The sequence below is a fragment of the Heptranchias perlo genome, chromosome 2 (assembly GCF_035084215.1).
Source record: "Heptranchias perlo isolate sHepPer1 chromosome 2, sHepPer1.hap1, whole genome shotgun sequence".
NCBI lineage: Eukaryota > Metazoa > Chordata > Chondrichthyes > Hexanchiformes > Hexanchidae > Heptranchias > Heptranchias perlo.
The window spans coordinates 72,182,633-72,207,633 of NC_090326.1; the positions used below are offsets into that span (position 1 = coordinate 72,182,633).

At 44.3% G+C, this 25,001-nt stretch overlaps 1 protein-coding gene across 1 annotated transcript; it reads left to right on the top strand.

Moving 5' to 3' along the window:
• Positions 1 to 16,720: 16,720 nt before the first annotated feature.
• LOC137332141 (probable serine/threonine-protein kinase kinX) lies at positions 16,721 to 19,119 on the top strand. The gene is made up of 2 exons (XM_067995848.1): positions 16,721 to 17,220; positions 19,116 to 19,119. Exons 1-2 carry the CDS (start codon positions 16,721 to 16,723, stop codon positions 19,117 to 19,119), a joined length of 504 nt encoding a protein of 167 aa, XP_067851949.1.
• The last annotated feature ends 5,882 nt before the right edge of the window (positions 19,120 to 25,001 follow it).

Below are 25,001 nucleotides of genomic sequence, written 5' to 3' on the forward strand. Positions count from 1 at the left end.
CTTCTTCCACTTGGCCGGCCACATTCCCTAGAATTAGGTCCAGTACCGCCCCCTCTCTTGTAGGACTTTCCACATGCTGGCTCAAAAAGCTCTCCTGGATGCACGTTAAGAATTTTGTACCCTCTAAGCCTTTTACACTCTGAGTATCCCTGTTAATATTGGGGAAGTTGAAATCCCCCACTATTATTACCCTATTATTTGCACAATTTTCTGAGATTTGCCTGCATATCTGTTCCTCTATCTCCCCCTGACTGTTTGGGGGCCTATAGTACACTCCCATCAAAGTGCTTGCCCCCTTTTTGTTTTTAAGCTCCACCCATATGGCCTCATTAGAGGAACCTGCTAATATATCATCCCTCCTTATGGCAGTAATTGATTCTTTAATTAATATTGCGACCCCCCCTCCTCTTATACCTCCCCCTCTGTCTCGCCTGAAGATTCTGTACCCCGGAATATTGAGCTGCCAGTCTTGCCCCTCCCTCAACCATGTCTCTGTGACAGCAACAATATCATACTCCCATGTGTTTATCAACACCTTCAGTTCATCCACCTTATTCGCAAGACTCCTTGCATTAAAATAGATGCCATCCAGCCTTGCCCTCACATATTTGCCCTGTCTTCCAAGCTGACTTGTTTTTTTCTCTATATCTGGTGGGGAATGTTGGGAGTGTAAGGGTGGGGAGTGTTGGGAGTGTAAGGGTGGGGAGTGTTGGGAGTGTAAGGATGGGGAGTGTTGGGAGTGCAAGGGTGGGGCGTGTTGGGAGTATAAGTGTGGGGAGTGTAAGGGTGGGGAGTGTAAGGGTGGGGAGTGTAAGGGGTGGGGAGTGTAAGGGGTGGGGAGTGTTGGGAGTGTAAGGGTGGGGAGTGTAAGGGGTGGGGAGTGTTGGGAGTGTAAGGGTGGGGAGTGTAAGGGGTGGGGAATGTTGGGAGTGTAAGGGTGGGGAGTGTAAGGGTGGGGAGTGTTGGGAGTGTAAGGGTGGGGAGTGTTGGGAGTGTAAGGGTGGGGCGTGTAAGGGTGGGGACTGTTGGGAGTGTAAGGGTGGGGAGTGTTGGGAGTGTAAGGGTGGGGCGTGTAAGGGTGGGGAGTGTTGGGAGTGTAAGGGTGGGGAGTGTAAGGGTGGGGAGTGTTGGGAGTGTAAGGGTGGGGAGTGTAAGGGTGGGGAGTGTTGGGAGTGTAAGGGTGGGGAGTGTAAGGATGGGGACTGTTGGGAGTGTAAGGGTGGGGAGTGTTGGGAGTGTAAGGGTGGGGCATGTAAGGGTGGGGACTGTTGGGAGTGTCAGGGTGGGGAGTGTTGGGAGTGTAAGGGTGGGGAGTGTAAGGGTGGGGAGTGTTGGGAGTGTAAGGGTGGGGAGTGTTGGGAGTGTAAGGGTGGGGCATGTAAGGGTGGGGACTGTTGGGAGTGTAAGGGTGGGGAGTGTTGGGAGTGTAAGGGTGGGGAGTGTAAGGGTGGGGAGTGTTGCGAGTGTAAGGGTGGGGAGTGTAAGGGGTTGGGAGTGTTGGGAGTGTAAGGGTGGGGAGTGTAAGGGTGGGGAGTGTTGGGAGTGTAAGGGTGGGGAGTGTTGGGAGTGTAAGGGTGGGGCGTGTAAGGATGGGGACTGTTGGGAGTGTAAGGGTGGGGAGTGTTGGGAGTGTAAGGGTGGGGAGTGTTGGGAGTGTAAGGGTGGGGCATGTAAGGGTGGGGACTGTTGGGAGTGTAAGGGTGGGGAGTGTTGGGAGTGTAAGGGTGGGGAGTGTAAGGGGAGTCCGATTCGATGTCGCCCGTTTTGCACGACCGGCGAAGACCAATTGCAACCCCATTGTCTTCTCAATTTATTTTAAGTATTACCACTATTGGTTTATAAAGTTTGGCCTGAATGGGAGGGATATACAGCTTGTCATATTTGGTGTGAAAGTGGAGCTGGAAATTGAAGAAAGGATTGCATTCTCTTTGCCATCGTGATATGTATAACACACATGGGCATAATCTGCTTTTGTCACTCTGCTATCTTATTTACTGCACTCTTGCAAACATTTTCTTATGTTAGTACAATGTTTTTTTTTAACTTTATCTCTTTAACAATCACTGTGTTCTTTCATGTCCATATATTTCTTGTGCTGATACTAAATAAATACCATTGCCTTAGATTTCTGTGCTTCTTTCAGTTGTGCTCCTTCTTCAGGATCTCCTGCCAGATCATTTGCATTGTTGAGATGGAGTTCACAAGTTACCACTCCTGTTGTTTCTCTATGATATTTAAGACCATCATCCCACGTCACAAATGTTGTTGTATTTCTCCATTACATAGTTCACAAGCAATGCAAGGCTTGGTTGCCAAATTTGGCTTTTCTCTATGGTCGTTGAATGATTTTCAAAGAAGGCTAACAAATTTTTCAAAATTAATACTCGTTAGGTGGCTTTTTGGCTGCTTAAGAAGCATTAAAAGTTCAATATTCCAGGTGCTCCAAGATTGACTGCTAGATATTTTCATTACCAATAACAAAATAGTTTTCTTATTGCATGTTTCAAAACTCTACAGCCTATAAATTGGATCGCGACTGAATCAGGGCACGAACCTGGTGAGTTGAATACTACACGCGCCTAATGAGGCAGGTGGCAGGAACACGGCAAACTGATCTGCGGCCTAAATTGCTTATTACTGGTGAGCTGTGGGCACCAGTTGCAGAGGCAGCTTGCAGGTCCCGGAGGCAGCAAGATCGTCCAACTCGGACCCGAGTCTGGGAATGGGGGGAGGCAATTGGGAGGGGGGATGAGCGGCGGCCAGCAGATTTAATATGGAGCTGGGAGAAGCACTCCTGTTCCTCCCAGCTCCACATTAAGATAAGTCAAACAGTTCAAACTTACCTTTCTCGTGGCAGCCTTCACCGGTCCCTTTAAGGGCCGCTGGCGTGGCTGCCAAGTGCCTGAAGAAACTGACCGCAGCATGCATGGCACATGTTGCGGTCAGCCACAATCGAATTTTGCAAAGGGGGCCTCAAAGAGGCATTAGGCCCCCTATTTGCATATGGAAAGGGCCTAACGCCTGTTTCAGGCATGCGTCCTGGAGGCCTACAGAGGAGCCTTTACCAATATGGTAGGGGGTGCACGTCCAGCGCAGAATGAGCGTGCGCATGTTGCCTGCCCATATTTGGACCCTTAGGTGCCTGTGTTACGCCAGGAAAATGGGAGCAACACGATCCAATTTCTAGGCCTATATTGTTAGTTTTGTTGGTGGGTTGTAAATTACAGTGAAAATAGGAATTTATCCCATTTTCTTCTAAAGAAGAAATATGGTCCTAGTTTTTCTCTATCTAAAATGGCATATTCATTTTGGAAGACCCTAGATTCTCAAATACTGAGACTTGTGACATAAGGTGCAACATTCTAACAGGCTTTGAGACCCAAAATTAGCCAAACACAAAATGTTTCTGTTCTCATCAACCAACTATTACCTTCATTTATTATTATTAAATATTTTTAATAAAGAAAGCATTCCTTATGCTTGGCACTGAAAGAAGAGAAAGAAAAGCTTACTTTCTGTTCCACATCCTAAGAGTTATTGATAACAAACTTATTGATATCATATCCCACAATTTCACTCTTTCAGCGAATTCAATGAAGGCCCATTTATTATTGTTCCTGTTAAAATAAATTATTATATTATGTAGAATGCTGTGGCTTTAATGAAGGGGGGCAATTAACTTGAAGCAATATGCTCCCATTAGGATACAGCAGATGTGAGCTCATGTTGGAACTCTTTGGGCGGCAGCATTACTATGGTAACAACAAGAAGATTATGGTAAAAATATGATCACTTCACTAATCTCTACTGCCTGTGAGAAGAATGAATGAGATCAGTCAGTCATATTTATTAATATCAGTTTGATATCAAATCGGTAGTAGATAGTTCTGGCAAAAGACTTTTAACAGCTCTCAAACTTGGTAATTAAAAACATCAAACAGATTGGGAATGACTCACTCTTAGTTTAAAGATCTACTTTAAAGCAACATATTACTTTGACCTCAAGTTCCAGTGATTGGTCTGCACCTGAAATGCTAACCTGTCTTTTCTCTTTTAATGTAAGGAATCTTACAACATCAGGTTATAGTCCAACAGTTTTATTTGAAAATCACAAGCTTTCGGAGGCTTTCTCCTTCGTCACACACTGATGGGTCTGCTGTGTATTTTGCGCATTTTCTGTTTTTATTTGTGATACTGTGATGTTTTGTTATTATTTCTTTTGCACATTCATATATTCCTCCATTTGCTGTTTATCAAAATGTGTTAATTCCTTTTTTTGTCAAGACCTGTGGTCTCTGCTCCTTTTCTTCTGTATCACAGTCTCTCCCACCTCAAGTGTTAACTATCACTCCTATTTTTATTCTGTGAAACCACAAGACCAGTGTGAAGTTAGGCCCAAATTATTTATGAATTCTTTTCTGTATCTGCAGTCGTCAGGCTGTAGCCTACATAAACTGTTGTGCCAACTACCTCCAAAACTAGGAATTGAACAGAAAACAATGTTAAGGGAAATTAAAAACTCCCGAGGATATTTAACAGTGCTTTTATTTCTCCTTTCCCCTTCTATTCCCTCCTTTCCCGAAGGCAACCTCTCATGCTGGGGTATGATTTTATAGGCACTAAGAGCCCTTTACACAGACACACACCACCAAAACTACCGTGCCTCTGATTCTTGTTAAACTGCAAGATTTATGGAATAAATGTGTTAAAAATTGGTGGTTGATTTGTACTACAAATGTACTATCATAGACAATAAACTCCACAGTTTACAAATACCTTAACTTCATTGCAGAAACACTCATCTCTGAGGTTAAATTTTACAAATCTTCATTCCTGGCATAAAGTCTCACCCGCCAGGATTACAAGCTGAAACATTACTGAACACTCCCCAGAATTTTTTTTATAGGTACGGTTGTGATGCATCTGGTACCAAGGCACCAAGAGGTCATAATTTCTAATCCCACCATGGCAAATGGTGAAATTGAATTTAACAAATCTGGTAGCAACAGAAAAAATGATCAGAAAATCTATGTAATTATCATAAAAACCCAACTGGTTCAATAATGTCCTTCAGTGAAGGGAGCCTGGCACCCCTACCTGGCCTAGCTGCATGTAACTCTAGTCTATATTATGTGATAGACTCTTAATGGCCTATGAATTGGCCAAGCAAGCCACTCAAACAATTATTTTAGCAGTTCAAGAAGAAGGCCCACCACCTTCTCAGGATAACTTCCAGTGTTGTCCACATCCTGAGAACAAATATTGAAAAAATTCTGTCCACTTGTAGTGTGGATTTCTTGATATGTGCTCCTGCCAGGTGAGGATTCACGCGAGAACCTGCATTCCTAAAATTTACCCACACATCTGGTTCTTTGCCGTAATTCAGTTTTTTTGATGTGATCTACATCGGAAAATCTAGCTTTGAAATGTTGTTATCACTTACTGAGAGCTGCCATTGATTGCTATGGAGAGATGGCTATCAGCCCTCAGTCACAATGCTGGCAGCATTTAACTAATGCATATATGAAACTAGAATTTTTCATATTAGTGGGATTTACAACCAAGCATTTTGTTAAAATATATTTTTGTGAGTATTTAAGTGAACAAAGAATCTTCTGTGTGGTAATGGATATTGTGCATTCGACTGAAAGGAAGCTGTTAAATTAAACACATAGGTCACAAATCTCTTTGTAAATTCTGCCAGAATCCCAACATTATTCCAACGGGAGCCCAGTGAAATGTTCTGGAAACAGGCAGGGATTCGAACAAACTGGATCCCTGCTGATTCCAGGAATTCCCGGTAAGTCTTGCAAGGAACAGAACATGCGGCCACCCCTTACATGGCTAGTGCCACCAAGGGGGTGGAACCCGGGGCAAGTACTCCCTACGTTGAGAATTCTTGCTTCCCCAGCTTAGAAGGGACGTAGTTTAAGATTGGAGGCCAGAATGTTAAGAGAGGTGAGGCATATCAACTACCAGAATAAGGCAAGTGGGCCCCACTGGAGGAGTGGGGGGTGGGGGAGGTGAGGGGAGCAGCCTTGACTCCTGAAGATAAGATACGATTTTTAAAAAAATTCTGGAGCATCACCCTTGCACAGGGGGTCAAGGTGGGTTTCCATGGTGTCTCTCAAGGGAGAGGGGCAGGGCTCCTCCACCCAATGGCGGGTGCCTTCTGGCCCCAGGCTAATTAAGTGCCATCCTATTAACCCCACCAACTGCATCAGGATCAGTGCTAGAGGGCACCAGCAGGGTCGATCCAGGCCTGATCACTAGGATTGTGGCCTTAGGATTTTTGGGGCCACAGAATGCAAGTTATACAGCTAGCAGCAAGCAAAACAACAGCATGATTTGGGGGAAGACTGCTAATGAATTTCTTAAAGAATTAAATACACTTAATTTTACTGTGCCACTGAAATGATAATTAAAATAGTTTTTTGGGACAAACCTGTGTCCTGTAGTATGCATTCCAGTCAGCCATGTGAACCCAAAGTACATAAAATGGACTGCATGCGCAACATTGAATAATCCATGAATTTGAGAGTAAGACATCAAATAAAAAGCAAGCAATAATTTTGCTGTATTAGGGTTCTATATCAAAGATTTATGACATAACAATTTTTTTTAAAACACAGAAAGTGATCCCTTTCAAGCACAACCCTTGGACCGTCACTGCTATCACAGCTTCCTCCAGCTTCTTTATACAATATTCTCCCTCAAGTGCCAATTAACCAGCTCATTGTAGTACAAGACATGCTGTCAGTTACTATTTCAGTGAACAGTAAATTAATCACTGACTTCATGCTGGATACCTCAAGATGCCGGCTTTGCATATCGTCCAGAGGCAGAGTGGGAGAAGCTAGCTCCACGAATTTGTTGACACATGTTTCGCCCTTACTAATTTTCAGTCATTGGTGTTACTTGCCCACATTGATGGCTCACAAGCTCTCAGGTGGAAGCATGCCTCCTTCTGCCAGTTCAGGGTGTGACCTTGGAATGGGAATTGAAATTTTGATCACCTGTTTTTTTGGGGATAAAAGTTCATTGCAGCATATTAGAGGAACAAAGAAAGCTTTAGAGTAAAAATTGGCAGCTTTATTAACCATTTGTTTGATATATTTTCCTGCCATTTTCCCTTTCCCGTACATTAGAAATAATTCCTTCTGAGAGACTCCTACTATTTGAAACCTTGGACCTCTTGCATTCTTTCAGTGTTTATCTTTCAGTGTACTTACTCACCACATCTAATTATTCCTGCCTTCCATAGGTTTTAGCAAACGTTACAAGGTTATTGATCACCAGTTTTCTGGTGATTCTGTTCTTTGATAACTTTCACCAGTACTATCATTGCTAAGTTTTCAAAACTGGCTCTAACTTGCAACTGAGTCTTTACTTTCAAGGTTGTGTCTATAAGCTGCCGAGTGATATTAGAAAGCAACCTTTCCTTTTAAGATTGGATATTGACATTTATATTTTTTTCTCTTTGGTGAAAAGATAAGTGCAGTAGTCTTCTGATTTTACTACTGGTATGTGCTTCTCAGATCAGTGCATTCCTCCTGAGTCAGGAATCAATCCTCAATATTTAATTACATTTAACACTTTTAATCAAACAGGATGCAAGTTCAACATAAACACATTTTTAACAGATGGTTCACTGTTCTGTTGAACACAGAATTCAATCAAAGCATATCACGATGCATCTACTAATAATGTGGAACTGCTTTGCCAAACACATAGACTAGAATAATGGGTCTAGAAACTGCTTTAACATGTTCTAAACTTCAAAGATGAGAAGATGTGAAAATGTAGGAAACAATTTATATGACAGTCCTCTTAGCTGGGGAGAAGGGGTTGATATGAAAGCAGCTTAAGGATAAAGCAAATGAGCTCTATGGTAATGGCATTGAAAGATCCGATAGCTGTGGATTATTTTACTCCCGGAGACCCCTCCTCCCCACTATCTCCATAGCAGTGGAACTTGTAAATGGGTAGACGTTCCCTGCTGAGAAGCCTAATTATGTGTATTGTCAAAATCACTTCCAACATGGTGTCACATAGCCTGGCTGTACTGAGTGATAAACTGCTTTTGTGTGTCAGAACAATCTTTTTTAACTCAATTATTTTATGTCAGAACTCAATTTGAATTTGATAACTAAAAGAGGTCAGGGCCTGTTCTTGCATCTAAAGGATGCAAGGAAGGAGCCTTGTTTCATAGACTAAGTCCATAAAAGTATTCACAGTAGTATTCACAAAAGTATCCACACCGTTCACCTGAGGAAGGAGGAAGCCTCCGAAAGCTTGTGGAATTTAAAATAAATTTGTTGGACTATATCTTGGTGTTGTGAAATTGTTTACAATTGTCAACCCCAGTCCATCACCGGCATCTCCACATAATGGACAGAAAGGCCTAGATTTGATCCTCAGCCTGTGCTGAATTAGCTACAATTGGCCTCAGCACCCCTGGGTTCAGGAGGGGGAAAATAGCGAAGGTTCCCGCTTCTAATCGCTGTCCATTGACAACTGTTGGAAAGCGCATGTGTGGGCGTCAAATGAGGACAAAGTCTGGATTGGCTATGATGCCCCCACAGTTGATACCTGAAGAATAAGCATTTGGGTGAGGTTCCAGAGGGACTATACCCCTGCAAGATTCAGCACCATCAGGACAGAAGCTGAGCAAATTAGAAGGAGAAAACAAACAAGGGGGTGGAATCATCCATTGGGACAATGGCTAATAAATGGACTGGGGACGGGGTTAAGACCTAATTACTATGCCATCATTGATGCTTTTCTTACCTCTTGACTTATTGTGGGTGCTGAGGTAATCCATCCAATTGAATGTTAGATATAATCAGTTTAACAACAGGAAATTAACCACTTGACCTTTGTCAATGAGTCATACTTTATTTCCACTGGCAGTCACAGAGGGATTAAGGTGAGCAAACCACCATGGTTTTAGGGAGAATAATCTTAGTATTTCACTGTAACAATTTATCACAGTAACAAGGACAGTAATGTGATCAAAAAGCCACGTGCATATGCCAACTGGGAACTGAGACACCAAGGCAAAAGTGGTTTAAAATCTAAGAAGAACCTCAAACACTATGCTGAAATTCCATTTTTAACAAAACACATGAGAATGCCTGTTTTCTCCACAATTACAAACCTGCTAACAAAGCTGCATTCTCAGAAAGTGCATGTTTTGAAGCTGCTCATTCCTTTGTTATAGCATTGTGAATTATGGAGAAAACAGACATTCTCCCATTTTATATTAAAAAATGAATTCCAACAAACCCCCTTAGGTCAAAGGATATTACATAGAATTACATGGAAATTACAATAGGGAAACCAGCATTCTCTCCAACCAATCCATGTTGGTGTTTATCCTCCACACCAGCAGTCGTCCCAATCCCATGTGCCTACCCTGTTCTCTTAACCCTGTATCCTCCTTCAACCACCTCTCTAACCTATGCTTAAGTGTTCACATGGTCTCTGCTTCAACAACTAATTCTGGTGTTGCATTCAACAGCCTCACAACCCTCTTGCTTTCTGTCCTAAATCTTTTAACGTATCCTAGTGGAGGGTGAGCGATTTTGCTTGGCGGAAGGGAGGAGGTTGTATCAAGAATTCTACTGCATTGGTGGAGGGGCTGCAACACATGTTTATTGGATTGTATGGCAACTTTATGGCTCAGATGACGTTACAAAGTGTTTTCAAAGCAGCAGCTTGTGCAACAGCTCTTTCACTTTGTGAGCTTGGATTCAACGGCTGCTGGTGTGTCCCAGGTGTCTGCCACATGCTGGGAAGAGGGCAGGGGGTTGCAGAATATATCACAAAAGTCAGTCAATGGTGGTGGGGGGTTGGGGGATGAGAGGAATGGGGATTAACACACAGGAACCCAGCCAGTGGAGTGAAGGTGGGTGGGAGTACCAAGGAAAGGAATTCAGATCAGTGGGGGAGGGAGGGGTCGAGGCATGGGAAACCCACCAGTGGAGATGGTTTGCCAAGGAAGGATATTTCAGGTGAATGGAGGGGGAGTGAGGAGGGGAGGACGCTAAGGCATGGGAAAGCTAAGCAAAGTGGGAGGGGGTGCTGAGGGAGTAGAATTCAGAGGGAGGGGTCAAGGCATGGGAAAGCCATCCAGTGGGGAAGGAGGGTGGGTTTCCTGTGAATGGGGGTGGAACATGGGATGGAGCATGGGATGGATGGAATGGGAACCACTGTCAGCTGCCGATCACAATGGACGGTGCAGGATAGGCTACACTAAAAAAAAACATTATTACCACTTTATAAACACAGTAAGAGTGACCACCGCACAGTGCTCGTGGAGACAAAGTCTCGTCTTCGTGCTGAGGACACCATCCAACGTGCTGTGTGGCACTATCACCGTGCTAAATGGGATAGATTCAGAACAGATGTAGCAGCTCAAAACTGGGCATCCATGAGGTGCTGTGGGTCATCAACAGCAGCAGAATTGTATTCCAGCACAATCTGTAACCTCATGGCCTGGCATATTCCTCACTCTACCATTACCAACAAGCCAGGGGATCAACCCTGGTTCAATGAGGATTGTAGAAGAACATGCCAGGAGCAGCACCAGGCATATCTAAAAATGAGGTGCCAAACTGGTGAAGCTACAACACAGGACTACATGCATGCTAAACAGCGGAAGCAACATGCTATAGACAGAGCTAAGCGATTCCACAACCAACGGATCAGATCAAAGCTCTGCAGTCCTGCCACATCCAGTCGTGAATGGTGGTGGACAATTTAACAACTAATGGGTACGGTAGCACAGTGGTTATGTTACTGGGCTAGTAATCCAGAGGCCTGGACTAAAATCCAGAGTCATGAGTTCAAATCCCGCCACGGCAGCTGGCGAATTTAAATTCAATTAATTAATTAAAAATTCAATTAATTAAATAAAAAAAAATCTGGAATTAAAATACTAGTATCAGTGATGATGGCCATGAAACTACCGGATTGTCGTAAAAACCCATCTGGTTCACTAATGTCCTTTAGGGAAGGAAACCTGCCGTCCTTACCTGGTCTGGCCGATATGTGACTCCAGACCCACAGCAATGTGGTTGATTCTTAATTGCCCTCTGAAATGGCCTAGCAAGCCACTCAGTTGTAAAATCTCACTACGAAAAGTCATAATAAGAATAAAAGCGGACGGACCACCCGGCATCGGACCACGAGGCACCGGACACGACAACGGCAAAAAAACACCAAGCCCAGTCGACCCTGCAAGGTCCTCCTTACTAACATCTGGGGACTTGTGCCAAAATTGGGAGAGCTGTCCCACAGACTAGTCAAGCAACAGCCTGACATAGCCATACTTACAGAATCATATCTTTCAGACAACGTCCCAGACTCTTCCATCACCATCCCTGGGTATGTCCTGTCCCACCGGCAGGACAGACCCACCAGAGGTGGCGGTACAGTGATATACAGTCAGGAGGGAGTGGCCCTGGGAGTCCTCAACATTGACTCTGGACCCCATGAAATCTCATGGCATCAGGTCAAACATGGGCAAGGAAACCTCCTGCTGATTACCACCTACCGTCCTCCCCCAGCTGATGAATCAGTCCTCCATGTTGAGCACCACTTGGAGGAAGCACTGAGGGTAGCAAGGGCACAAAATGTACTCTGGGTGGGGGACTTCAATGTCCATCACCAAGAGTGGCTCGGTAGCACCACTACTGACCGAGCTGGCCGAGTCCTGAAGGACATAGCTGCCAGACTGGGCCTGCGGCAGGTGGTGAGCGAACCAACACGAGGGAAAAACTTACTTGACCTTGTCCTCACCAATCTCCCTGTCGCAAATGCATCTGTCCATGACAGTATTGGTAGGAGTGACCACCGCACAGTCCTCGTGGAGATGAAGTCCCGTCTTCGCACTGAGGACACCATCCAACGTGTTGTGTGGCACTACCACCGTGCTAAATGGGATAGATTCAGAACGGATCTAGCAGCTCAAAATTGGGCATCCATGAGGCGCTGTGGGCCATCAGCAGCAGCAGAATTGTATTCTAGCACAATCTGTAACCTCATGGCCCGGCATATTCCTCACTCTACCATTACCAACAAGCCAGGGGATCAACCCTGGTTCAATGAGGAGTGTAGAAGAGCATGCCAGGAGCAGCACCAGGCGTACCTAAAAATGAGGTACCAACCTGGTTAAGCTACAATACAGGACTACATGCATGCTAAACAGCGGAAGCAACATGCTATAGACAGAGCTAAGCGATTCCACAAGCAACGGATCAGATCAAAGCTCTGCAGTCCTGCCACATCCAGTCGTGAATGGTGGTGGACAATTAAACAACTAACGGGAGGAGGAGGCTCTGCAAACATCCCCATTCTCAATGATGGCGGAATCCAGCACGTGAGTGCAAAAGACAAGGCTGAAGCGTTTGCAACCATCTTCAGCCAGAAGTGCCGAATGGATGATCCATCTCAGCCTCCTCCCGATATCCCCACCATCACGGAAGCCAGTCTTCGGCCAATTCGATTCACTCCACGTGATATCAAGAAACGGCTGAGTGCACTGGATACAGCAAAGGCTATGGGCCCCGACAACATCCCAGCTGTAGTGCTGAAGACTTGTGCTCCAGAACTAGCTGCGCCTCTAGCCAAGCTGTTCCAGTACAGCTACAACACTGGCATCTACCCGACAATGTGGAAAATTGCCCAGGTATGTCCTGTCCACAAAAAGCAGGACAAATCCAATCCGGCCAATTACCGCCCCATCAGTCCACTCTCAATCATCAGCAAAGTGATGGAAGGTGTCGTCGACAGTGCTATCAAGCGGCACTTACTCACCAATAACCTGCTCACCGATGCTCAGTTTGGGTTCCGCCAGGACCACTCAGCTCCAGACCTCATTACAGCCTTGGTCCAAACATGGACAAAAGAGCTGAATTCCAGAGGTGAGGTGAGAGTGACTGCCCTTGACATCAAGGCAGCATTTGACCGAGTGTGGCACCAAGGAGCCCTAGTAAAATTGAAGTCCATGGGAATCAGGGGGAAAACTCTCCAGTGGCTGGAGTCATACCTAGCACAAAGGAAGATGGTAGTGGTTGTTGGAGGCCAATCATCTCAGCCCCAGGGCATTGCTGCAGGAGTTCCTCAGGGCAGTGTCCTAGGCCCAACCATCTTCAGCTGCTTCATCAATGACCTTCCCTCCATCATAAGGTCAGAAATGGGGATGTTCGCTGATGACTGCACAGTGTTCAGTTCCATTCACAACCCCTCAGATAATGAAGCAGTCCGAGCCCGCATGCAGCAAGACCTGGACAACATCCAGGCTTGGGCTGATAAGTGGCAAGTAACATTCGCGCCAGATAAGTGCCAGGCAATGACCATCTCCAACAAGAGAAAGTCTAACCACCTCCCCTTGTCATTCAACGGCATTACCATCGCCGAATCCCCCACCATCATCATCCTGGGGGTCACCATTGACCAGAAACTGAACTGGACCAGCCATTTTAATACTGTGGCTATGAGAGCAGGTCAGAGGCTGGGTGTTCTCCGGCGAGTGACTCACCTCCTGACTCCCCAAAGCCTTTCCACCATCTACAAGGCACAAGTCAGGAGTGTGATGGAATACTCTCCACTTGCCTGGATGAGTGCAGCTCCAACAACACTCAAGAAGCTCGACACCATCCAAGATAAAGCAGCCCGCTTGATTGGCACCCCATCCATCACCCTAAACATTCACTCCCTTCACCACCGGCGCACTGTGGCTGCAGTGTGTACCATCCACAGGATGCACTGCAGCAACTCGCCAAGGCTTCTTCGACAGCACCTCCCAAACCCGCGACCTCTACCACCTAGAAGGACAAGAGCAGCAGGCACATGGGAACAACACCACCTGCACGTTCCCCTTCAAGTCACACACCATCCCGACTTGGAAATATATCGCCGTTCCTTCATTGTCGCTGGGTCAAAATCCTGGAACTCCCTTCCTAACAGCACTGTGGGAGAACCGTCACCACACGGACTGCAGCGGTTCAAGAAGGCGGCTCACCACCACCTTCTCGAGGGCAATTAGGGATGGGCAATAAATGCTGGCCTTGCCAGCGACGCCCACATCCCGTGAACGAATAAAAAAAAAGGCTCTGTAAACATCCCCATCCTCAATGATGGCGGAGTCCAGCACGTGAGTGCAAAAGACAAGGCTGAAGTGTTTGCAACCATCTTCAGCCAGAAGTGCCGAGTGGATGATCCATCTCGGCCTCCTCCCGATATCCCCACCATCACAGAAGTCAGTCTTCAGCCAATTCGATTCACTCCACATGATATCAAGAAACAGCTGAGTGCACTGGATACAGCAAAGGCTATGGGCCCTGACAACATCCTGGCTGTAGTGCTGAAGACGTGAGCTCCAGAACTAGCTGCGCCTCTAGCCAAGCTCTTCCAGTACAGCTACAACACTGGCATCTACCCGACAATGTGGAAAATTGCCCAGGTGTGTCCTGTCCACAAAAAGCAGGACAAATCCAATCCGGCCAATTACCACCCCATCAATCTACTCTCAATCATCAGCAAGGTGATGGAAGGTGTCGTCGACAGTGCTATTAAGAGGCACTTACTCACCAATAACCTGCTCACCGATGCTCAGTTTGGGTTCCGCCAGGACCACTCAGCTACAGACCTCATTACAGCCTTGGTCCAAACATGGACAAAAGAGCTGAATTCCAGAGATGAGGTGAGAGTGACTGCCCTTGACATCAAGGCAGCATTTGACCGAGTGTGGCACCAAGGAGCCCTAATAAAATTGAAGTCAATGGGAATCAGGGGGAAAACTCTCCAGTGGCTGGAGTCATACCGAGCACAAAGGAAGATGGTAGTGGTTGTTGGAGGCCAATCATCTCAGTCCCAGGACATTGCTGCAGGAGTTCCTCAGGGCAGTGTCCTAGGCCCAACCATCTTCAGCTGCTTCATCAATGATCTTCCCTCCATCATAAGGTCAGAAATGGGGATGTTCGCTGATGATTGCACAGTGTTCAGTTCCATTTGCAACCCCTCAGATGATGAAGCAGTACGAGCCCGCATGCAGCAAGACCTGGACAACATCCAGGCTTGGGCTGATACATGGAAAGTAACATTCACGTCAGACAAGTGCCAGGCAATAACCATCCCCAACAAGAGAGAGTCTAACCACCTCCCCTTGACATTCAACGGCATTAGCATCGCCGAATCCCCCACCACCAACAACCTGGGGCTCACCATTAACCAGAAACTTAACTGGACCAGCCATATAAATACTGTGGCTACAAGAGCAGGTCAGAGGCTGGGTATTCTGCAACGAGTGACTCACCTCCTGACTCTCCAAAGCCTTTCCACCATCTACAAGGCACAAGTCAGGAGTGTGATGGAATACTCTCCACTTGCCTGGATGAGTGCAGCTCCAACAACACTCAAGAAGCTCGACACCATCCAGGACAAAGCAGCCCGCTTGATTGGCACCCCATCCACCACCCTAAACATTCACTCCCTTCACCACCGGCGCACCATGGCTGCAGTGTGTACCATCCACAGGATGCACTGCAGCAACTCATCAAGGTTTCCTCGACTGCACCTTTCAAACCCACGACCTCTACCACCTAGAAGGACAAGGGCAGCAGGCGCATGGGAACAACACCACCTGCACGTTCCCCTCCAAGTCATACACCATCCCGACTTGGAAATGTATCGCCGTTCCTTCATCGTCGCTGGGTCAAAATCCTGGAACTCCCTACCTAACAGCACTTTGGGAGAACTTTCACCACATGGACTGCAGCAGTTCAAGAAGGTGGCTCACCACCACCTTCTCCAAGGAAGATTAGGGATGGGCAATAAATGCTGGCCTCGCCAGCGACGCCCACATCCCATGAACGAATAAGAAAAAAGCAGTTGAAAAATCAAACAAATCTCAAACAAATCATCAAGCTTGCCTATAAGCTTACCCAGACATTCTTAAACCTTCATAAAACCAGTGGTCCCTCAATAGGTTTGCTCCTCTTTCAGGAGCTTTGCATGTTCTTCTGTTTCTAGTTCTCCATTTTTTCACCTGGACATGCCTGCCATTTTTTTTGTGCATGTGAGTTTTTTGCCCATTACAGCACCCTTTGAGGCCTTTCATTCATGTGGCTGATGTCCGTGCACCTCACTGAAGCTTTTACTTATGAACTCCTCCATCTCCCCAACATCATTCTCGTAACTTTTCCCAAGAACACTACAACTGGACTTCCTGACTTTTGATGCCAACTATCAATCTGGCATCCCACTCTCCTTTTCAAATGTTCCCTTTTCCCCACAACCATTCTCACCTCATCAGAAAACACTATGACCTGGATTTTAACATGGAGCCGGGAAAAGAATGGGGATGAGGTGGGGGGGTGGAATGTGGGGGGTAGATTATTGGATGCAAAACCCGAAAGTAAAGATATCGGATTGGAATCTGTGACTGCTACTTAACTGAAGGATAAAAGTTTCATTTCTGGCTTCCGCGCCCTGATTGACAGGATGGCTGTCTGTTGGGCAGGAAGGCCTGTGGTAGCAGGCTGCTGCCAAGGATTGGAGAGGAGGGAGGGAGGGCGAGCTTGTGGGCCGTCGGGACGATTTGGAGGGGGGTGCTGTGGAGAAGATTGGGGGGGGGCAAGGAGAAGATCGAGGTGGGGGTGGACATGGAGAAGATCAGGCAGGAGGCCATGGATGAGATTGAGGGTGGAGGGACATGATCAGGTTGGTGGAAGACTTGGTGATTGAGTCAGTGGAAGAGTTGGTGATTGAGGAGTCGGTGGAAGAGTTGGTGATTGAGGAGTTGGTGATTGAGTCGGTGGAAGAGTTGGTGATTGAGGAGTTGGTGATTGAGTCGGTGGAAGAGTTGGTGATTGAGGAGTTGGTGATTGAGTCGGTGGAAGAGTTGGTGATTGAGGAGTTGGTGATTGAGTCGGTGGAAGAGTTGGTGATTGAGGAGTTGGTGATTGAGTCGGTGGAAGAGTTGGTGATTGAGGAGTTGGTGGAAGAGTTGGTGATTGAGGAGTTGGTGATTGAGTCGGTGATTGAGGAGTTGGTGATTGAGTCAGTGGAAGAGTTGGTGATTGAGGAGTTGGTGGAAGAGTTGGTGATTGAGGAGTTGGTGATTGAGGAGTTGGTGATTGAGTCAGTGGAAGAGTTGGTGATTGAGTCAGTGGAAGAGTTGGTGATTGAGTCAGTGGAAGAGTTGGTGATTGAGTCAGTGGAAGAGTTGGTGATTGAGGAGTTGGTGGAAGAGTTGGTGATTGAGGAGTTGGTGGAAGAGTTGGTGATTGAGTCAGTGGAAGAGTTGGTGATTGAGGAGTTGGTGGAAGAGTTGGTGATTGAGGAGTTGGTGGAAGAGTTGGTGATTGAGGAGTTGGTGGAAGAGTTGGTGATTGAGGAGTTGGTGGAAGAGTTGGTGATTGAGGAGTTGGTGGAAGAGTTGGTGATTGAGCCAGTGGAAAAGTTGGTGATTGAGGAGTTGGTGGAAGAGTTGGTGATTGAGGAGTTGGTGATTGAGGAGTTGGTGGAAGAGTTGGTGATTGAGGAGTTGGTGGAAGAGTTGGTGATTGAGGAGTTGGTGGAAGAGTTGGTGATTGAGGAGTTGGTGGAAGAGTTGGTGATTGAGGAGTTGGTGGAAGAGTTGGTGATTGAGCCAGTGGAAAAGTTGGTGATCAAGTCGGTGGAAGAGTTGGTAATCAGAGGTAGGGAGGGATCTCGGACATTGTGGGGCAGTGTTTCAGACACGGGGGGATTCTCGGACATTTGGGGGAGGGTTGTCGTCCAATCGAGGGGGTCCGATTGCAGTAGGTAAACTTGTTGGGGCTGGAGGAAACACTCCTGCTCCTCCTGGCTCACAAGCAATGCAATAAAGGCACTTACCTGATGTTTCGGTCCTTCTCACCTCCTTTTCACTGGCAAGGTTCAGAAGCCATGGGAAACCTAGGTGGAGAAGTTAAATTTAAAGTTAGGTTAAATTCAATTAAAGAAAAACTACTTGATGTCTCCTAATGACATTAATTGCCCGGCTAACGACCCACCCACCGGCACTAATTAAGGATGTGACCTCAGTGAGTATGTTCCTTGCCCGCATCCAAACCACCCAAGTTAAACCTGGAAGTGGGTGCGTTGGAGCCGGTGCAGTTGCGGATCCAAAAATTTTCACCTCCCACCCACCCCCAACCTACCCGGTCTTGGGGGTTAAAATTCTCCCCAGATGTGCATTCACACTGCAATTTTAGCATCTGTGTATGGCACTTTGTGGAGTGTAAATCAGGAGTGAAGGCCTAAACTGATTCTGAAGCAAAACAGAGTGAGACTCCCTCCTCCAGTGAGCCTCACTCTTGCTTTGCCCTGGTGTCATGGGGAGCCCTCACATTGGATTCGGACTTCATTTACATTATAACTAGCGTCAATGTGAAACAAAACTGCTTCACACCCATGCTACAGTTGGGTAAAGAACACAGATTCTCTGGATTTAAGTGTATTCTTCTGCTTTGCAAACTAACTTTACTTTCTTTACATACCTCCCTTTCACTCCAGTGAAAGGTTGAAATGTATGTCAGATTCGTAATTTTGATTGCAATCATTTTATTCTACAAGTACATTACAACCCAACCTTCCTAGTGCTCCTGGACCCAAGACCCTCCTCGTGTTCTCCCACATCTGGCACACCCAAGTACTCCCACATTCCAGCCTTCTCCCCAAGATGCAACACGGTAACCTTCTGACTCATTATGAGCAATGCCACGGAAGATTCACTACGCTTAATGTCAGTTGTATCTGCAGTTCAACAAAGTTTTGTAAGCAAACATTACAGTTCAATTTACTAAAGGGGAGCAGTGTTTATGACACTGTGTTCAACAAATCATTTTTCATTCATTTACAAATAAGCACACAACACAATGATATGATTCACATCACAGTTCAGAATTGTGCCATTCGCATATACCATTGTGATAAAGATGGCATATGGCACATCTTCCTCTCCAAACAGAACAAAAATTTTTGCCAAACATTATCTGTATTAAGAGTGCTGACTTTGATAAGATCTCCTCAGATCCCAAGCCCAGAGACATATGTTCATAAATTATACTTTCGTATCTAAACAGGTGACTCAACCACCTGTGAAACCATGTCTGATGCCCCTTAAGAAACCATTGTTGTGTGTCCATGGAGTAGGATGAGTTAAGGAGGAAGATGCAGAGGAAGAGGAGCGAATGGACACTAGTGGCATCATGGAAAGCATCCAACATCTAAGGTGCATAACACAGAAAGTCTGAAGCATAATACAGTACCTCGCTTTCAACATCCTCCACAGGGCTACCTTGCAATCCCACATCTTGAAATAGCAGAAGCCAGGGAGGGTTTTGATGGTTCAAGGTATTAAAAATATAATTGATATTGTGCAGACTGGCTTTAACCAGCTGCATGGGGACTTTGTGTCTTTGCTTCACAGTATGTAGATTGGCTGGGAAGAGTTAGCTAAGCAGGTTGGCTTTCTCACCAATCTGCTGACTACACGAGTCTGCTGTCAGCTATTCTCCTCCACACATGTCTGAGATATTTCTGGTTCGATATCCTTTGAATAATTTGATAGTCAGAATTCTGGGGTCATTGGGGCAGCTTCAAGTTCCATTGTGGCCACTTCTCTCAAAAGATAATCAGCTGTCATTCATGTGTGAACCAAGATGAGCTTTTCAACCACTGAAGGTAATACAAAGTTGATCCTATCTTTACCTGATGTCCACATAAACACATTTTTCTTTCCATATGTTACAAATTTGGGTCTGCCGCAGATGCCTTCTTGGGTTCAGTAGGATCAATTACCCCCTTGAACGGTCCGAGCGTCTTAAATGAGTTGACTCATACTGGCGTAAGTCTACTTCTGCCACAGCAGGACCTGGGAGTGCGATGATTGTATTCCCTTGTAACTTGCATTGGATATCTGTTAACACCCTCTGCCTGGGTTCAAACCACCAAGAACAGCCAATTAGCTTTTGAGAGAAATGTTCACTGAAATGTGACAAAGTTATTTTGCATAAGATATCTAAAACTTTGTAATTTAAAGTCACATCTGTATATAAAGTTTGAAATAGAGCAATTTAATTTAGTTTTAATTTAATTGAATTCTTTGAGGATACTACAGAGCATATAGACAAAGTGAATGGAGTAGATGTGATTTTTCATAAAGCATTTGATAAAGTACCATATAACAGATTTGTTGTGAAGATTATGCCCATGGTATTAAAGGTAAAGTGATGTCACGGATAGTGAAATGGTTAAAGCACAGAAATTTGACAGTAGGAGTAATTAGATGTTTCTTTGGATTGACAAAATGTAGTTAGTGGCATAAAGAAAAGAAAGACTTGCATCTATATAGTACCTTCCATGACATCAGAACATCCCAAAGTGCTTTACAGCCAATTAAGTACTTCTGAAGTGTAGACACTGTTGTAATGTAGGAAATATGGCAACCAATTTACTTACAGCAAAGCCACACAAACAGCAATGATAATGACCATTTAATCTGTTTTAGTGACGTTGGTTGAGGGATAAATATTGTCCAGGACACCAGGGAGAACTCCCCTGATCTTCTTCGAAATAGTGCCATGGGATCTTTTATCTCCACCTGAGAGGACAGACAGGGCCTCGGTTTAACATCTCATCCGAAAGACGGCACCTCCGACAGTGCAGTACTCCCTCAGTACTGCACTGAAGTGTCAGCATAGATTTTGTGCTCAAGTCTTTGGACTGGGATTTGAATCCACAACCTTCTGGCTCAGAGGTGAGCGTGCACTACTGATCCTAAACTGGCATGTCCCAGGGATATGTGTTGGAGTCTGTTTTCTTCTCCATATTCATAAATGATACGGACATGTGAGAACGGTATCAAAATGTGAGGAAGAATGCAGGATACAATAATAGGCCATTTCAGGTTAGGGGACTGTTCAGATATGTGCCAAATGTAATTCATTGTAATTAAATGCGGGTAATACCACATTTTGGAAAAAAGAACAGAGAATGGACGTGTATTCTAAATGAGTATAATTCTCAATGGAATAAAAGATCAGAGAGGTCCAGACACGCTGATCTTTAAAAGCAGAATAGCAAGTCGAAAAAGATATAAAAAGGATAAATGGAATTCTTGGTTTTAGTATGGGACAAAAGCAAGGAAATGATGATGAATCTGTACAAGACAATGATTAGGCCTCAGTTGGAGTATTGTGTGCACTTTTGGGCATCCCATTATAGAAAGGATATCAGAGCTATGGATAAGATGGCATGTAGATTCACTAGAATGATACCAGGTGTAAGAGGATGTGTTTGTGTTATGATGAGAGATTTAGGCCCTGAAATTCCACAGGGCTACCGCCCATCTCTATTCATAATTTCATCAGAAGACCAGCGGAATTTCCAGAGAAATGGCATAAATGGCTGAAAATGCCCAGTTTCTCTAGGGTTTCCATTGGGTCTCCTGTTAAGTTACAGCTGGAAACTAGTGGTCACCCCACAGGCTTTCAGGGCCTTAAGAACTACGGCTGTATTCACTGGAGCAGAGAAGGCTAAGCGGGGTTCTAACAGTAGTGTTTAAAATCATGCAAGAGTTTGGGAGAGTATAGAGTGAAAGATTATATCCATTGATCAGTGAATCAGCAACAAGGGCATAAACTTTGGAATTGTACTAGAAGCATAAAAAGGGTGTTTAGAAGAATTTTTTGATGCAAAGGGTTATTAGGATATGGAATGTATTAATACAAGTAGCTATTGAAGCCATGTCGATCATGATATTTAATAGGGAATTAAATAAAAACTTGAAGAAAAATAAATGGAGAAAGGGAAGGAAAATAATTAGATAACTCTGATGTGGAGTTTGGACCGTTAGATGCATGATTAGCTGAATGACCTCATTCTGTGCTCAAATTTTTATCACTCAATGAATTTGTTGTTTCATCCATTAATAAGACTATGCAAACATTTGCGATGGCTCGGCTGTTACTTTCCAATCAGCTCTTCATAGCTTTCCTGTGTTTGGTTAGAGATCTTCTTATTCCTGGTGGAATTTGTAGTCTGATTATCGATCTAAACCTTGACACCTACAATTGGACACCAACTCCCACCAAAAAACAGAATGGCCTTCAATCAAATTGAATAACATACTATTGCCTCTTAAAGATATGTAGAGTGACATGAACACTAATAAAATTAAAATTATGAAGTAAATTATTGTGTTATCAAACAGGAATAAGCCTATTTTTATTCTTGTTTTCTTAGGTAGATTGGTACCTGCAAGTTGACCTGGCTTTTATTGTGCCGTCATTGAACCAGGATATTTAAAGCAGAGAAATATGAGGGGATACATTTTGGAAGGAAGAATAAAGAGAGGATGTATTCACTGAAGGTTAAAATTTTAAAAGGAATAGAGGAGCAGAGAGACTTATAGGTACAGATACACAAATCTTTAAAAGTAGGAGGCAAGTTGATAAAGCTGTAAGAAAGCATATGGGATGCTAGATTTATAAGTAGCAATAAAGAGTACAAACATAAAGAGGTAATGGTACCCTATACAGATCATTGGGTAAGCTGCAGTTTGAATATTGTGTCCATTTTGGGTGCCTTACTTTAGAAAAAATGTCAAGGCCATGACAGGGTACAGAACAAATTCACTAAGATGATACCAGGGATGAAAAGTAATAGTTATGAGGAAGGACAAGAGAAGCTGGGGATGTTTTCATTAGAACAAAGAAGGTTAAGAGGAGTTGTGATAGCGGTGTTAAAATTATGAGGGGTTTTGATAAGGAAAGTCAGAAAAACTATTTCCACTGGTCAGTGAGTCAGTAACTAGAGGGCATACATTTAAGAACATCAACAAAAGAACAAAAGGATAAGTTAGGAGATTTTTTTTTTTTACACAGGATGTTAAAACATGGAATGCCCTACCCCAGAAACAGCATTGGAAGCAGAATCCGTAATAGCTTTTAAAAATTCTTGGAAAAGAAAAATTTAAAAGGGTGGGAGAATGGGACTAAATGGATAGTTTTTTCAGGCACAATGGACTGAATGTGCTGTAAAATTCTATGATTCTATATATGGAGCTAATTGGATTGGTCTGAATGTACATCATGGGCTGGGGAACTGTTATAAATTTGGGTCTGCTTAGGTACCTTCTCGAATTCAGTGGTGTCAGTCACTCCTGTAAATGGTCTGAGTGTCTTACTTTTGTGGGAGTTGACTCACACTGCCCTATATCTACTGGTACGATATCATAACCCAGAGGTTTAACAATAGTATCTCTTTCCAACCTGAACTGGATATTTGTGTCTTTTGCATGTGTGCTTCTTCAATTTCTCTGAAAGTTGACGAAGGTGAGACAAGGCCTGATCTGAATCGTTAAGCTGCTTTATTTCATAGCTCGTGAACATACAGAGTATCAGTTGTAATCAAAATTCACTTTTCCACTCGGCTTCATTTTGTTTCCTGTACATAAAAAAGAATGAACTCGACACTATTCAACATTAGTGTCTTACTCGTATTTTCAGAATTATTTTACTATCTGTACAACTATTGGGTATAAGAAACTAAAGCCCTCCATTTTTGCCTCAGTTCAGGGCAGAATTTCCTCACCTGCAGCCTCTTGTTTTTTTTCTTAAGTCAGTCTGACTCTAGTATCGGCTTTCAGTCTAAATTGATTACCCCCCAACCTAAAAGCGGAATATACCAGCTTAACTTGGCAATGACTTCTGTTGAATTCAAGTGGATACAATTGTTGCAGCAGCAATGAGTTTAAATGATCACTAGAATGTTAAACTATCTTTCATTGTCTGCAATGCGTTGGTCTAGACAGCCTATCTGAATTTCAATCTATATCTCCTAGCCCTACTGTCTTGTGAATTTAACTTCCTGAGAGCTAAGTTTAGCTGAATGCTAGCATTTCTAACATATATTACACTAAGTACCCCCCCTCAACACAGGTGCATAGTGAGAAATCCCAAAATGTGGCAGGGACCAAATATCAGACAGGATTTCCATTTCTGATTGGTACCCAATGATTTGTGCTGGAATGCTGGAAAAGTGTTTGTGTGGATGCAGGACAAGGTTTAGCTGGGATGCTCCCACAGTCAAATAGCCTACTAACACTCATTGTCTAGGTTCATGCATGAAGAATGGCCTCTTGGATGAGGTAATCAGATGGTTGCAAATTTCTGTGTAACTGTACCTCAGTATGATTCAGGGAGAAGAGGGGAGAAAAAGTGAGGAAACAAGAAAACTAAATGTATCTGGATCATCTCAATGATATCACATGGCAAAAATAGCTAATGAGAAATAAGACTATTGCATCTTGTGTATGGTATTTTTACAAGAAGTTTGCTACTGGACTGGTTTATCCAGTTAGTTTTTGTTAATTTTTGCTCACAGATTCCATCACCCTCTTATCTTTCTTTAGGAGCTGCTCATTGCCATACAGGACAGTCTGGGCTATGGACTTTCTTTATGATTGTTGCCAATATTATTCTGAAACCAGCTGACAGGAGTTGTGTTTGAGCTAATGATATTAATTTTTCCTTCCCTTTGAGGCAGATCATCACTACATAGCTCAGCATTCCTTGTAGTAGCCCGGCTAAGATCTGCTGAACCTTGTTTCCAGTAGTGTCAGATGAGTTCAAGTGACAGGCAGCTCTGGGAACCAAAGCGGTAACCATCTGGTTTGGAGGCAGGTACTCCACGGGCTGCTCTGCAGGTCTGCCAACTTTGCATTATCTAAGGTCATATTTAATTTTGCAGCTGGAATTTAATAACAGAATTCTTAGCTTTAAAAGTTGTGAAATGTTTTTCTTTGCCCTCCAAATATGGTGGTACTCTTGTAGAATTTAATGATTTCAAACAAAAACCATTAGGATTGCTAAAAATATCAAAGAATTGTCTTGCTGACCTTCAGAAATAAGTGAGCCATTCAGCTGTCAAAGAATCCCTTTGGTCACTACGTGTAGTAACAACAT